Here is a 12,036-nt window from a genome sequence, read left to right as displayed (position 1 = left end):
TCCACCATGGAGTTGATTACCAGTCTCATCATGGGGAATACTACATCCAGCTGCCCAGCCACTCAACCAGGCCCAGCCAAGTTGACACACAAACGTAACCACCACGGGTGGGTGATAGGGTTGGTGGAACTCATGATGAGGACAATGGAGGTCATGATGAGGGTGATGGAACTCATGGTGGAGATGATGGCGGTCATGGTGGGGGTGTGAAGCTCATCATGGTGATGGGGCTCATGGTGGAGCTCATGGGGTGATGGTGGATGTGGTGGTTCAGTTTGTATGTCAACTTGGCTGGGCCTGGTTGAGTGGCTGGGCAGCTGGATGTAGTATTCCCCATGATGAAACATAATCAACTCCATGGTGGAATCTACTGGGAGCAGCTGAGTAGCTGCCTTAGGGATGTGGTCTGCTTCCTGTATGTAAGCAGAAGCCTTGGGGAATGATCACTAGCTTATGGCACGTTTGAACCCTGCATGTAGCCGTGTCACTGTTCAGCAGCCTGCCATGCTCTGCCAATCTTGGAACTTTCAACAGACTTAATGGCCTGCCGTGTGGTTTGGTAACACTGGGACTGTGCCTTTTTACTTGTCAACCTTGGGGCTTCTCAGCCTCAGCAGCCAGCAGCTGTCTGAGTGAAGAAACGCCTCTAGCTCCAGTGGGCCGGGAGCAGGAGGCAGAGCTGGACCCCAAGGTTGAGGGGCTCTCACCCAGCCCCTAGAGCCTGGCACTTTGAACTGGGACTTAAAGCCTCCAACCTGTGAGAGAATAAACTCCAGTTTATTCAAGCATCCCATTGGTGGTGCATTCCTGTCAGAGCGGCACTAGGAACCAGAACAGTGGAGCTCATGGTGAAGAGGATGGGGCTTTTGGTGGGATGATGGGGATGATGGAACCCATGAAGGTGGTGGAGCTGACAGCAAGGGTGACGGGGCTTGTGGTGAGGATTGTGGAGCTTATGATGGGGATGTGCCTGTTATGAGATGATGGGGTTCATGGGGCATATGATGGAGCCCCTGGTGGGCTGATGGGACTCATGAAGGTGGAGTCGATGATGAGAATGATGGGGCCTATGACAGGGTGGTGGGGCTCATGGTGGGGATGGTGGGGCTCATGGTGGGGATGGTGGGGCTCATGGTGCGGATGTTGGGGTTCATGAAAAGAATGGTGGAGCTTGTGGTGAGGATTTCAGTGCTTCTGATGAAGATGGTGAAACTCATGGTGCTATGGATTAAATTATGTCTCTCCAAATATGTGGTTCATGGTGGGGAAGATGAAACTCTCATGAAGGGTAGGTAAATCCCAACCCCTATATCTGTGTTAAGGAGCTCTACTGGTGCAGTGGGTAATGCATTTGACCTTCTAACCAGATGGTTGGCAGTTCAAATCCACCAGCTGCTCCACAGGAGGAAGATGAGGCAATCTACTGCTGTAAAGATGTATAGACTCCATGGCAGTGTGTATATCTGTGTTATAATCTCATTTCGGAATGGGTTTGTGTTATTTTAATGAGACAGGGTTAGTATTGAGTGTATTTTAAGTCAATCCCTTCTGAGATATGAAAAAGACTAAAGGAGGAATCAAGGGACACAAAGATGGGGCAAGAGACACACGGAGCTACATAAAGATGGCCTGGAGCAGAGGCTCGGGAGAGACAAGGGCCTTCCCATAGAGCTGACAGAGCGCGAGGGAAGGCCTTGCCCTAGAAGTGGCACTCTGAATGTGAACTGCTAGCCTCCTGACTGCGCGAGCATAAATTTCTGTCCATTAAAGCCACCCCCTTGTGGTCTTTGTGTCGTAGTCGCACTAGAGAACGAAGACTATGGGGAGGACAGAGTTTGTGATGAGGATGGTGGGCTCATGGTAAGGGTGATGGATTCACGATGAAAAAATCCAGGTGGCAGTTAGTCCACTGCAACCTAGCAAGGGAGGGACCAGGATCCCCATTTGTCAGGAGAGGAAACACCCGCCCTGAGTCACACAGCAGGGCAGGGCAGGAGGCCAGAGGTCTCCATGGAGGCGAGGGGGGAGTCTGATGCTGGAGGGTACAGGAAGCTGGACTCCAAGCAGCAACCCCACGACCAAGATGTTTTTCTCCACAGATGGCCCCGGAAGGCCTCCTGAGCCCAGCCTTCCAGGTGAGCCCCGCCCACGTGTCCCTCCCCTAGCCCTGTCCCAATGCCCGACGCCCAACTCAGAGCCCCTCTCATTCTTCCCACAGAACTCCACTTCGCGCTGCTGGTGGCTGGGGTGGTGGTCGTGACAGCTTTGGCGCTGGGCGGTGGGATCTGGGGCTGCAGTCGTTACTGCCGGAAGGATTCAGGTAAGGGCCTAGGTAACGGCGGCGACCTCGCCCCCTCGTGGCGGAGGCGGGAACTGCAGCCGCTTGACGTGATGGAGCTAGTTCCCCATGGGACTTAAATACCGGCCCTTGGAAGGGGGTGAGGGGATGGGCTGCAGACCGGGGAGGAGAGGAGGTCGATGGAGAAGGTTCTCTTCTGGACCCATGTTTTTTAGTTGCAGACACAGCCCCCAGAGATGGGTCAGGCCCGCTCTCTTGAGTTACTGTCACCTTTTGGCCTGTCACTCCCACCTCAGGAAATACTTTCTACAGCAATGTCCTATACCGGCCCCGGGACACCCCAAAGAAGACTGACGCCTGTCCTGGGAAAGAGAAAGTTCTGGGTCCCCCAAGATCGGATCAGAAAGTACAGAGTCTCTATTCAATCTCTTTACTCCGGCCCCACACCCCCCAGCCACATCTGCCCCCCAAACCTTGCCCCAGATCAAGGCCCAGCCACCCCATATCTGTGATTAAGGTCTCTCCCAGCCCAGGTGCCTTTGAGCGGCCTTTGCCAAAAGGGTCCCCTAGAGTGGGAAGGGGAGCCTGAGCCCCCGAGGACAGAGGAGGGACCCCACCAGTGGCTCAGGCTGTGTGGAGATGTAACTGACACTGGGCCTCCCCTCCCCCTGGAGCACTCAATAAAGTCTGGTGAAGAAGGCAAAGCCTGAGTCTGTAGCGGTTTGGTGGTTCGGTGCCAGAACTCTTGCCTTCCACGCAGGAGACCCAGGCTCTGTGCTCTGAATGTTCCTCATGTGTGGCCCCCACCCGTCCGTCCACGGAGGCTTGGCCGTCACCAGGACCCTGGACAGGTTTCAGTGGAGCTTCCAGACTGCGAGAGACTAGGAGGAAAGGCCTGGTGATTGCTGTCCAAAACTCAGTGAAAACCCTGTGGACCGACTGAGGGGAGGGTGCAGCAGCAGACAGGGTCCTGTTCCACTGTGCACGGGGTTGCTGTGAGCTGGGGGCTGGCTGAATGGCCGCTACCAGCAGCAACGTTGCCTAGAGTAAGCCAGGAAGTGGGTAGGCCCGGGTGGTCACAGAGACAAACTCAGTAAGTGGAAGGCCAGGTGGGAAGAGAATGGCAGATGTGGGGCATCCCTTGGCCAGAAACACAGCCACCCCCTCCAGTGAGCCCTCCTGGATTTAAGCCTAGGTGCATCCTCTTGATAAACTCCTTTGTGGCATGAACACGGATTATGGTGGTTGTTGAGTGCTGTGAAGTCAGTTTTAACTCACAGTGTTCCCATGTGACAGGGTAGAACTGCCTCATAGGGTTTCCTAGGCTGTAATCTTTACAAGCACAGATTGCCAGGTCTTTTCCTGCAGAGCCGCTGGGTGGCTTTGAACCACTGACAGTTGGGTTAGCAGCTGAATGATTATGTCATTTATTTGTTGGTTACTTGTTTAATGTCAAGGAGCTCTGGTGGTGCAGTGGTTAAGGCATTTGACTGCTGATCAAAAGGCTGGTGGTTCAAAGCCACCTGCTGCTCTGCAGGAGAAGGATGAGGCAGTCTGTTTCCACAAAGATTTACAGCCTTGGAAACCCTATGGGGCAGTTCTACCCTGTGGTCACTATAAACTGGCATCAGCTAGATGGCCGCGGTTTGGTTTTTGGCTGGCTTAATGTCCATCTGCTCCACTGGCTGGAATTACATCTGTCCTGTTCACAGCCTCATCCCTAGTACCCAGTAGCTAATGACACCACAGAGACAGAAGGGTCCATCTGGGGGCCCAGAGCTCCCAGAGGTAGTTGGAGAGGGACCCTGTCGCAAGGGGACTCTATGACAACTCGCAAGCCCTCATGGGGACACAAAGGCACAAGGAGGCAGAGTCCCCAGCCACCCGGCAGTGCCCTGTGCCGGACCTCCCCCCCCCCACTGATATCTGCCCCCCCAGGCAGCACTGGAGATAGGGGAGGAAGGGTAGGTCGGGGGTTCCCTGGTGTTTGCCGGCCTCTGGGGGTCTGTTGTCCGACTGTCACCTTGAAGTGACAGCAGCTGGGCCCTGCTCCCCTCCCCCACCTCTGCTGTTTCCATGGGGACAGATGTCTTTTCGGCAGCTTGGCCTGACTGGATGCGGGGAGGAGCGAGTGGGGGTGGGGCTGGCCTGAGCGCTTACCCCACCCTTGGTTTCTCCGTCTTTGTATCTGCGGGGTCTTCCACGCCTTGGTCCCTGCTCCGGGGTTTCCCTCTGCCTCCAGGTCTCTGTCCCCATGCCCAGCTCCAGCTCTCTGAGCTTTACCTTTTTCCTGTGAGTGACTCAGACCCTCAACCCCAGCTCCATCCCCAAATCCAGCAACCAGGAAGCCCTGGTGGCACAGTGGTTAAAGCACTCAACTGTGAACAGAAAAATCAGTGGTTCAAACCCACCAGGCACTCAGCGGGAGAAAGATGAGACAGTCTGCCTCTGTAAAGATGACAGCCTTGGAAACCCTCTGGGGCAGTTCCACTCTGTCCGCTAGGGGTGCTGTGAGTCGAAATTGACTCCTTGGCAATGGGTTTACTTTTTGTTTTTTGAAGGGGTCTCGTCCTTCTGTCATCCTTTAGCAGAACCGATACCTCTGGACAGCTCTTGTGGGCCCTTCCAGCACCCCACTGGACATCCACACCTATGGCCCGTTCACACATGGGGACACAGAGGGGCATACGCACACATTGGTGGTCTAGGAACACACCTCCCTCCCTGTTGCCCAGTAAGGACATGAAGGAGACAATAATTTATTAATTTTCCAGGGCAAAGGAGGGCTTTGAGACAAAAGACTGGGCCCTGGGACCCAAAAGGGGGCAGAAATGGCGGCCCTGATATAGGACTCAGCACCTGAAGTGGAGAATCTGTCCATCTGTCTGTCTATCCCAGACTGCAAAGACCTCCAGCCGTGGTGCCCAGCCAGCTCCGGGCCCCTTGGTGCAGGGCAGCCGGTCAGGGGGTCTGCGTGGTGACTGGGTAGAGCAGGGCCAGGTGTTCGGCGCCCTGCACAGGCAGTGGCCGTGAGCTGTAGTGGAGGACCAGCTCGGGCACGCTGGGGAAGGGGCCGCTGTGCTGGCCTAGCACCACCTGATGCTCGCGGGTCCGCGTGAATTTCAGATGCAGGAAGCCCTGGCTGCTCCTAGGGAGGGGACACAGGCATCAGACGGAGGCCCGAGCACCCCAGAGCACTCCCTCCCAAACCCTGGGGCCCAGGCACTGGCCCCCAACCCCTCTGGCACCCAGGGGGCACATGCTGTTCGGGCCTGAATCATGTCCACCTAAAATGGTGGTGGTGGTTCTGTCAATTCAGTTCTGACTCGGAACAACCCATGTGACAGAGTAGAGCTGTCCCCTAGAGCTTCTTCCTAGGCTGTCATCTTTACGGGAACAGGTCATTAGGCCTTTCTCCCGCAAAGCCAGTTTGGTGGATTCGAACCACCAACCTTCAGGTTAGTTGTTGTCGTTAGTTGCTATTAAGTGGATTCTGACTCATAGCAACCCCACATGACCGAGTAGAATTGCCCCATAGGGTTTCCTAGACTCTCATCTTTATAGGAGCCAGGTCAAGTGCAAACCCCTGGAGGACCCCAGTTTGATTCCCAGCCAGCACCCATCTGTCAGTGGAGGTCTGTGTGCTGCTAGGGTGTGAACAGGCTTCAGTGGAACTTCCAAACTGAGACAGACTAGGAAGAAAGGCCTGGCAGCCTGCTTTTGAAAATCAGCCAATGAGACCCTACGGATGGTGCCCGGCTTCCATTACTGACTGCTCTCATCAGGATCACAATGGAAGGTCCTGGGCAGACTGGGAACAAAATATAGAACAAAAGTCAAAATCATAAAAGAAACCCAGACTGGTGGAACCTAGGGCCCTTAGACAGCCTTCAGACTCAGAAGTGAACCTGCCCCCAGGGATCACCGTTCAGCCAATCAGCAGCCAGGCCTGTCAAGTGAACAGTGACACCCGTGAGGGACTCAGTCCTCAGAACAGCCAACCACAGGAGGCCAGAAGGGCAGCGTTTGCCCAACAACGAAGCTCAGGACAGGACGCAGGAAGGGGCAGGAGAGAAGGGCAAACAGAAACGGAACCCAGGAAGTGGGAAGAGTGCTGTTACGTTGATTAATGGCACGAAACAAAACGTGTGTGCATTGTTCAATGGGGAACTAACTTGCTTGGTAAACTCTCACCTAAATGACAAGGAAATGTTCAAAAACGAAAAGATTAAAAAAAAAAAAAAAAAAACTATGGGGCATAATAGTCCGATTGGTGCATGGGGTTGACATTAGTCAGGCAGCTACTAACAGCAACAGGCCTGGAGAGCAAGAGCCCCAGTGCCGGGAACAGGGCCTGGGACACAGTGGGTCTTAGTAACCATGTATTTAATGAAGAGGATAACCACAGTGGCCAGGGGCCTCCAGGACCTTTTTAGGGTGACTCCAAGTGCTCTCAGACTCACCCTATTCGCTCTCCAAACTTCCTGAGCCTATGGGCTACCCCTGGGCTCCCCATTACTCAACCCTGAGTCTGTCCATCCTTGTGGATGGAATGGCCCAGAACCAGGGACTCATTTTATCATCCTCTCTGATATTAACTAAGAAGCTCTGAGGTCGCAGTGGGTAAGGTCTTGGGCTGCTAACCAAAAACGGTCAGTGGCTTGAGCCTACCAACAGCTCTGCAGCAGAAAGATGAGGCAGTCTGCTTCCATAAAGATATAGAGCCTTGGAAACCCAGTGGGGGTCGCTATGAATTGGAATCGACTCAATGACAGTGAGTTTGGTTTTGGTCTAATATTAACTAAGCACTCACTGTTTTCCAGGTACTGTTCCCCACCTTCTCCACCTATTAGTTCATTTAATTCTCCAAACACCACTGTGAAGTTGACCCTCACTTTAGAGTTTGAGGAACTGAAAGCCCAGAGAGGTTGAGTCACTCAGCTAAGGTCATACAGCTCAAATGTGGCAGAGGCAGGATTTGAACCCAAAGCCCTCTTCCAATCTTGCCCTCTCAGGAATCTCACGAGAGTTTGATAACCAGACACACTTAGAATCTTAGCAACAGAAGCACTTAGACCCAGGGTCTCAAACTCAAATGCCCACAGAGTCACTGTGAAATGAACTTCTGGTCTCAAAGACAAAGGGACATACTTCAACTTTTGGAGTGAGGGAGTCCAGAGGAATCTTGGACACCTACTTTCTCCCTGTCTCATGCAAAGCCTAGGTTTTCTGTATGGCTTCCACTCCATCTTCTTGCTTACCTCCAGTGACGGGGAGCTCATTCCCAACTGGAATCATGATAGTGCCTCCCTGGAAGCTCCGCCCATTGGTCTGAAAGCACCACCCACTGGCTTCAAAATCTCCACTCACTGGTCCCAGAAAGCTCTGCCCACTGGCACCAAAAGCCCCACCTACTGGCTCTGGAAGCCCTGCCCCTGGTCTCAGAAACTCTACTCACTGTTCTGGTAAAGCCCCACCCATTGCTCATGAAATCCCTACCCTCTGCTCCCACTGAATTAACCGCAGAAGTGTGAGCATGCAGTCCTGTGGCCCTCTGTCCCTCCAGGTGCTGAGGCCTCACCTGAGGGACAGGGAGCAGTCCTGGGGGCTGGTCTGGCTGAGCCGCACGAGGTAGCTACCCTCCTTGCACAGGGACAGCAGGTTCTCAGCATCCGCCCGACTCAGCGGGCCGTGGAACCACCTGGGGGTGCGGGAGGGGGGCAGGCGGTTCATGAAAGGCGATCCCCCTTCAAACTGGCCTCAAACACTGTGGGTGCCCAGACTGGCAACATCCATAGTGCTGTCAGGTGAGGAAGAGTCCCCTGGACAAGAGGGGCCTACAGCAGATGTGGCTTTGTGTCCCTAAGAGGCAGCTGAGCCAGGTCAACGTGGCGCTGCTGCCTCTGATTGTATAGTACACCTGCCTTTGATTGTCACAGCCCCTCTCGGCTGGGTCTCCAAGTGTCCCCGGCCCCTCTCCCAACTCCCCAACTTCAGTCACTTGCATATCACTTTCATGACTTTTACCACATTCACAGCCCACCCACCCCTGTCATTCCTGACTGAATATTTTTCTCACATACACCCAGTGATGGGGAGCTCATTCATGTGCTCATGGTTAGCATTGTGAGAAAGGTGTTAAAGACAGAGGAGCACCACACAGAGACGTGCCCTTCAGTTCTATTGAGAGACAACTGAGAAGAGAATAACTTCCTCTGTCTTGGTGTTAGGAGCTCTGGTGGCGCGGTGCCTAAGGCACTTGACTGCTAACCAGGATGCTGGCGGTTCAAACCCACCAGCCACTCCTCGGAAGGAAGACAGCAATCTACTTCCGTAGTGATACTGCTTCAGAAACCCAAGGAGGGGTCGCAATGAGTCGGATCCGACCTGATGGCAGTGAGTTTGGTTTGGTCTCAGTGTTTATCAGCCAGAAGTCTCTGTGTGGCAGCACCAATAAACACTCTGGTGCCCACAGGGCCCGTTCTGGGGATGCAGAGAATCCCTCAAAGAGTTCCCAGGCTGCAAAGACACATAGGACTGAGGGCACCAGGCTCAGTTGGCACAACAAAATACATAAAAGCCTTGTTCTCATCCTACACTGGTGAATAGCGATTGGGGTCTTAAAAGCTTTCAAGCAGCCATCTAAAATGCAGCTAATGGTCTTCTAGTTTTGGAAGCGAAAAGGCTTGCAAAAAAAACAATGACATTTGGAAGCAATCAGCCCTAGGGCATGTGGCCCTGGAGACCAGAAGAACTAGATGGTGCCCAGCTACCAATGCCATCCACTCAGGAAAGGATCAAATCTGCAGATCCTGGAGAGACTGGGAGGAAAAACATGGAACAAAATTCAAAAACTCAATAATGACCAGAATTACTGGTTGGATGGAGTCTGGTGGGACCCCCAGTACTGTGGCCCTGGGATACATTCTGGGCCTGGAATAAAACTCGCTCCCAAGGGCTAGCTCTCAGGCCAATAGTTAACAAGATGTACGTGCAGACCACTCAACCCAGGGTGACGCACCCACATGCTCTATGGAAATGCATCCCTTGGAGCAATCGACCAAGGGGCACCAGAGGGGCAACATTCCCATGGAGGAAATGCAGGACACACAGGAGGGCATAACTATGAGGGGCGTGGGGGGGTGTTACTAGACAGGGAGGGGAGGAGACTGGGTTAGGGCTGGGGATGGTAAATGGGGAGTGACACTAAATGTAGAGGTAATGTTGAATGGAAAACAAACTCTGTAAACCTGCACCTGAAGCACAATCACTCAATCAATAAAAATACAGAGAAGACCCAGACCTCTCAGCCTGTGCTCCCCAACCCCAGCTCAAAGTTAAGACCCCCTCTCCCCCAACCCTGCTCCTCCCAGTCCCATCCCAAGTTTTCTGAGGGTCAACATGATTTCTGTCTCTTTGCTGTCAAGCTGCAAGCCCCACCTGTTATGGATTGAATTTTGTCCCCCAAAATGCGTGCTGGGGTCCTAACCCCTGGATCTGTGGAAAGGAGCCCTGGTGGTGAACCAGTTAAGTGCTCAGCTGCCAAGTGAAACGTTGGGTGATTCGAAACCACCAGCAGCTCTACAGGAGACAAACCTGGCGATCTGCTCCCGTATAGATTCCAGTCTGGAAAACCTTGAGGGGCAGTTCCACTCTGTCCTCTAGGGGCGCTGTGAGTCGGAATCGACTCCATGGCAGCGGGTGTGGTTTGGGCTTTGCTTCTGTGAAGATCACAGCCTAGGAGACCCTCTGGGGCAGTTCCACTCTGTCCTCTAGGGGCGCTGTGCGTCAGAATGGACTCCAGGGCAGTGGGTGTGGTTTGGGCTTTGCTTCTGTGAAGATTGACAGCCTTGGAAACCCTATGGGGAAGTTCCACTCTGTCCTCTAGGGGCGCTGTGAGTTGGAATCAACTCACCTACAATGACCACACACACACCTGTGGATGCAATCCTGCTTGGAAATAGGGTTTTGTTATGTTAATGAGGACACACTCGTGTGTGGGATCACTTCTGAGTTATAAAAAGAGTAGATTAGACAGACAGACAGACACACACACACACACACACTGGGGAAGGCAGATGCCAGGTGGCGCTCATCAAGGATAGATGCCTGGAGATACAACAAGGAAAGAATCCGTGAAGGGCCTGATAGAAACTGTGAGGCAGTAAGTTCCTGATGTTTAAAGACGCCCACTTGTGGTATTTCCGTTACAGCAGCCCCAGGAGATTAAAACACCACCCAAGTGGAGAGAGGAAATTCTCTTATACTTTGAGCCAGGCAGCTCTTAGGGGTTTTGCGCTTTAGGTTCAGAGAGGTTAAGTGACTTGCCCAAGGCCACACAGTAAGGAGCCACAAAGAGCAGGAATTTGAACCCAGAACCTGATACCATTGAGAGATTTTGCCTTTCTGGGTGTCTGGCACACAACAGGGGTTGGGACCCCAATAAGAGTAGCTGAAGAAATGAATGAAGTGAATGAATGACTCAAAGTTCTCAGGGAAGGGGAAAAAACTAATCCTTTGCCTGAGGAGTCTGTGTCTGGTATGAAGCTGGGAAGGATTCAACGGGACTCTTGAGCGTTGTTTCCCTACTCACGGTTGTTTCTCCAGGGGCAGGGCCAGGTCCACGCGCTCTGCAGGCTGGGGGCTCCTTGGCGGGGGTCTCCGGAGCTCCTTGGCCAAGCCCGGGGTCCTTTCCCACTCAGGGCTGTCAAACTGTACTGGAGGGGAGGATTAGAGAGGAAAGGGTTAATTAAGTTTGCCCTACCTTATGGGGGCGGAGCTAGGATAAGGCAATGGAATTTCAGTCAGAAGGCAGTGCCAACTTGGAGTAGCCTATCACAGTCCAGAAAAAGAGAGGGCTGAGTTTAAGGCCAAGAGCCCTGGTGGGTGATTTGGTTAAAGCCTAGAATGCCAACTGAATGGTCTGCGGTTGGGAACCACGAGCCCTCTGTGGGCGTGGGCGAAAGATCTGCCAGTCGGCTTCTGTAAAGATTTATAGCCTTGGAAACCCTATGCAGCAGTTGTACTCTGTCCTATAGGATCATGAGTGGGAACCAACTAGACTGGACATCAGTGGGTTTCTGAGTTTAGGGTTTAACGGAAGGGGGTAAGATTGGCACAAGGAGGGACCAATTGACTTTCAGAAGAAAAGGGGTGTGGTCATTCATAAATCAGTAGGTATGAAAGGCGTGGGGCCACGTCTTGAGCGAAAATCCAAATCGGAGAGTAGGGGGTGGGGCTAGAGGGCCTGGGTTGGAGGCTTGCGTTGGGGGCCAGGACTCCTGAGGCACTGAGCCCTTGGGACAAAGTCAGGTTCACACAACTCTTCAGCACCCAGTTATTTTATTTCTTAAAGCTGACCTTATTATTATTCCTTTTTATGGAAGAAGAAACGAAGGTCCAGAGATTTATCCAAGCTTACCTAACTCTGCTAGGAATTGACCCTAATTCTCCAAAGAACTGCTGTTTTTCTGCTGCTCACAACAGCTCCTAAGTCATGGAACACTCTTGCACTCAATTTGCAAGCCCCCTGCTTGGTAGGTACTATAACAATTCCCATTTTACAGACAGAGAAACTGAGACTCAGGGAGTGACTTGCCAATAAGTGTCACAAACCCAGGTCTAGTCCGACACCAAATACATATTCCTGTTCCTGAACTCTATTGAGCAGAATAAGGATGTTACCTTCCATTCTAAAAGGTGTTTTAGTTTCAAGGAAGATGGCATGGTTTCTCCGG

General features: G+C 52.9%; 2 protein-coding genes across 2 annotated transcripts in view; one reads left to right on the top strand and one right to left on the bottom strand.

The window, feature by feature from the left end:
- The window catches only part of TMIGD2 (transmembrane and immunoglobulin domain containing 2), a 15,806-nt gene extending 12,918 nt beyond the window's left edge, over positions 1–2,888 (top strand). Inside the window, exons 3-4 of the mRNA XM_042782337.1 lie at positions 2,219–2,320; positions 2,596–2,888. Coding sequence (XP_042638271.1) covers positions 2,219–2,320; positions 2,596–2,888 — 395 coding nt within the window. The remainder of the gene's footprint in view (positions 1–2,218; positions 2,321–2,595) is intronic.
- A 2,372-nt stretch (positions 2,889–5,260) lies between these two features.
- SHD (Src homology 2 domain containing transforming protein D) overlaps positions 5,261–12,036 on the bottom strand; it is a 9,574-nt gene continuing 2,798 nt past the window's right edge. The window contains exons 4-7 of the mRNA XM_007951098.1: positions 11,915–11,958; positions 10,893–11,016; positions 7,881–8,000; positions 5,261–5,447 (exon numbers count right to left, since the gene is read on the bottom strand). Of these exons, the coding sequence (XP_007949289.1) occupies positions 5,261–5,447; positions 7,881–8,000; positions 10,893–11,016; positions 11,915–11,958 (475 nt within the window). The remainder of the gene's footprint in view (positions 5,448–7,880; positions 8,001–10,892; positions 11,017–11,914; positions 11,959–12,036) is intronic.

The sequence above is a fragment of the Orycteropus afer genome, unplaced genomic scaffold (genome assembly GCF_000298275.1).
Source record: "Orycteropus afer afer isolate SDZICR_OR568_19922 unplaced genomic scaffold, OryAfe1.0 scaffold00291, whole genome shotgun sequence".
NCBI classification, from domain to species: Eukaryota; Metazoa; Chordata; class Mammalia; order Tubulidentata; family Orycteropodidae; genus Orycteropus; species Orycteropus afer.
The sequence above is the reverse complement of the archived record's forward strand: the minus strand, read 5'-3'. Positions and strand labels throughout refer to the sequence as shown.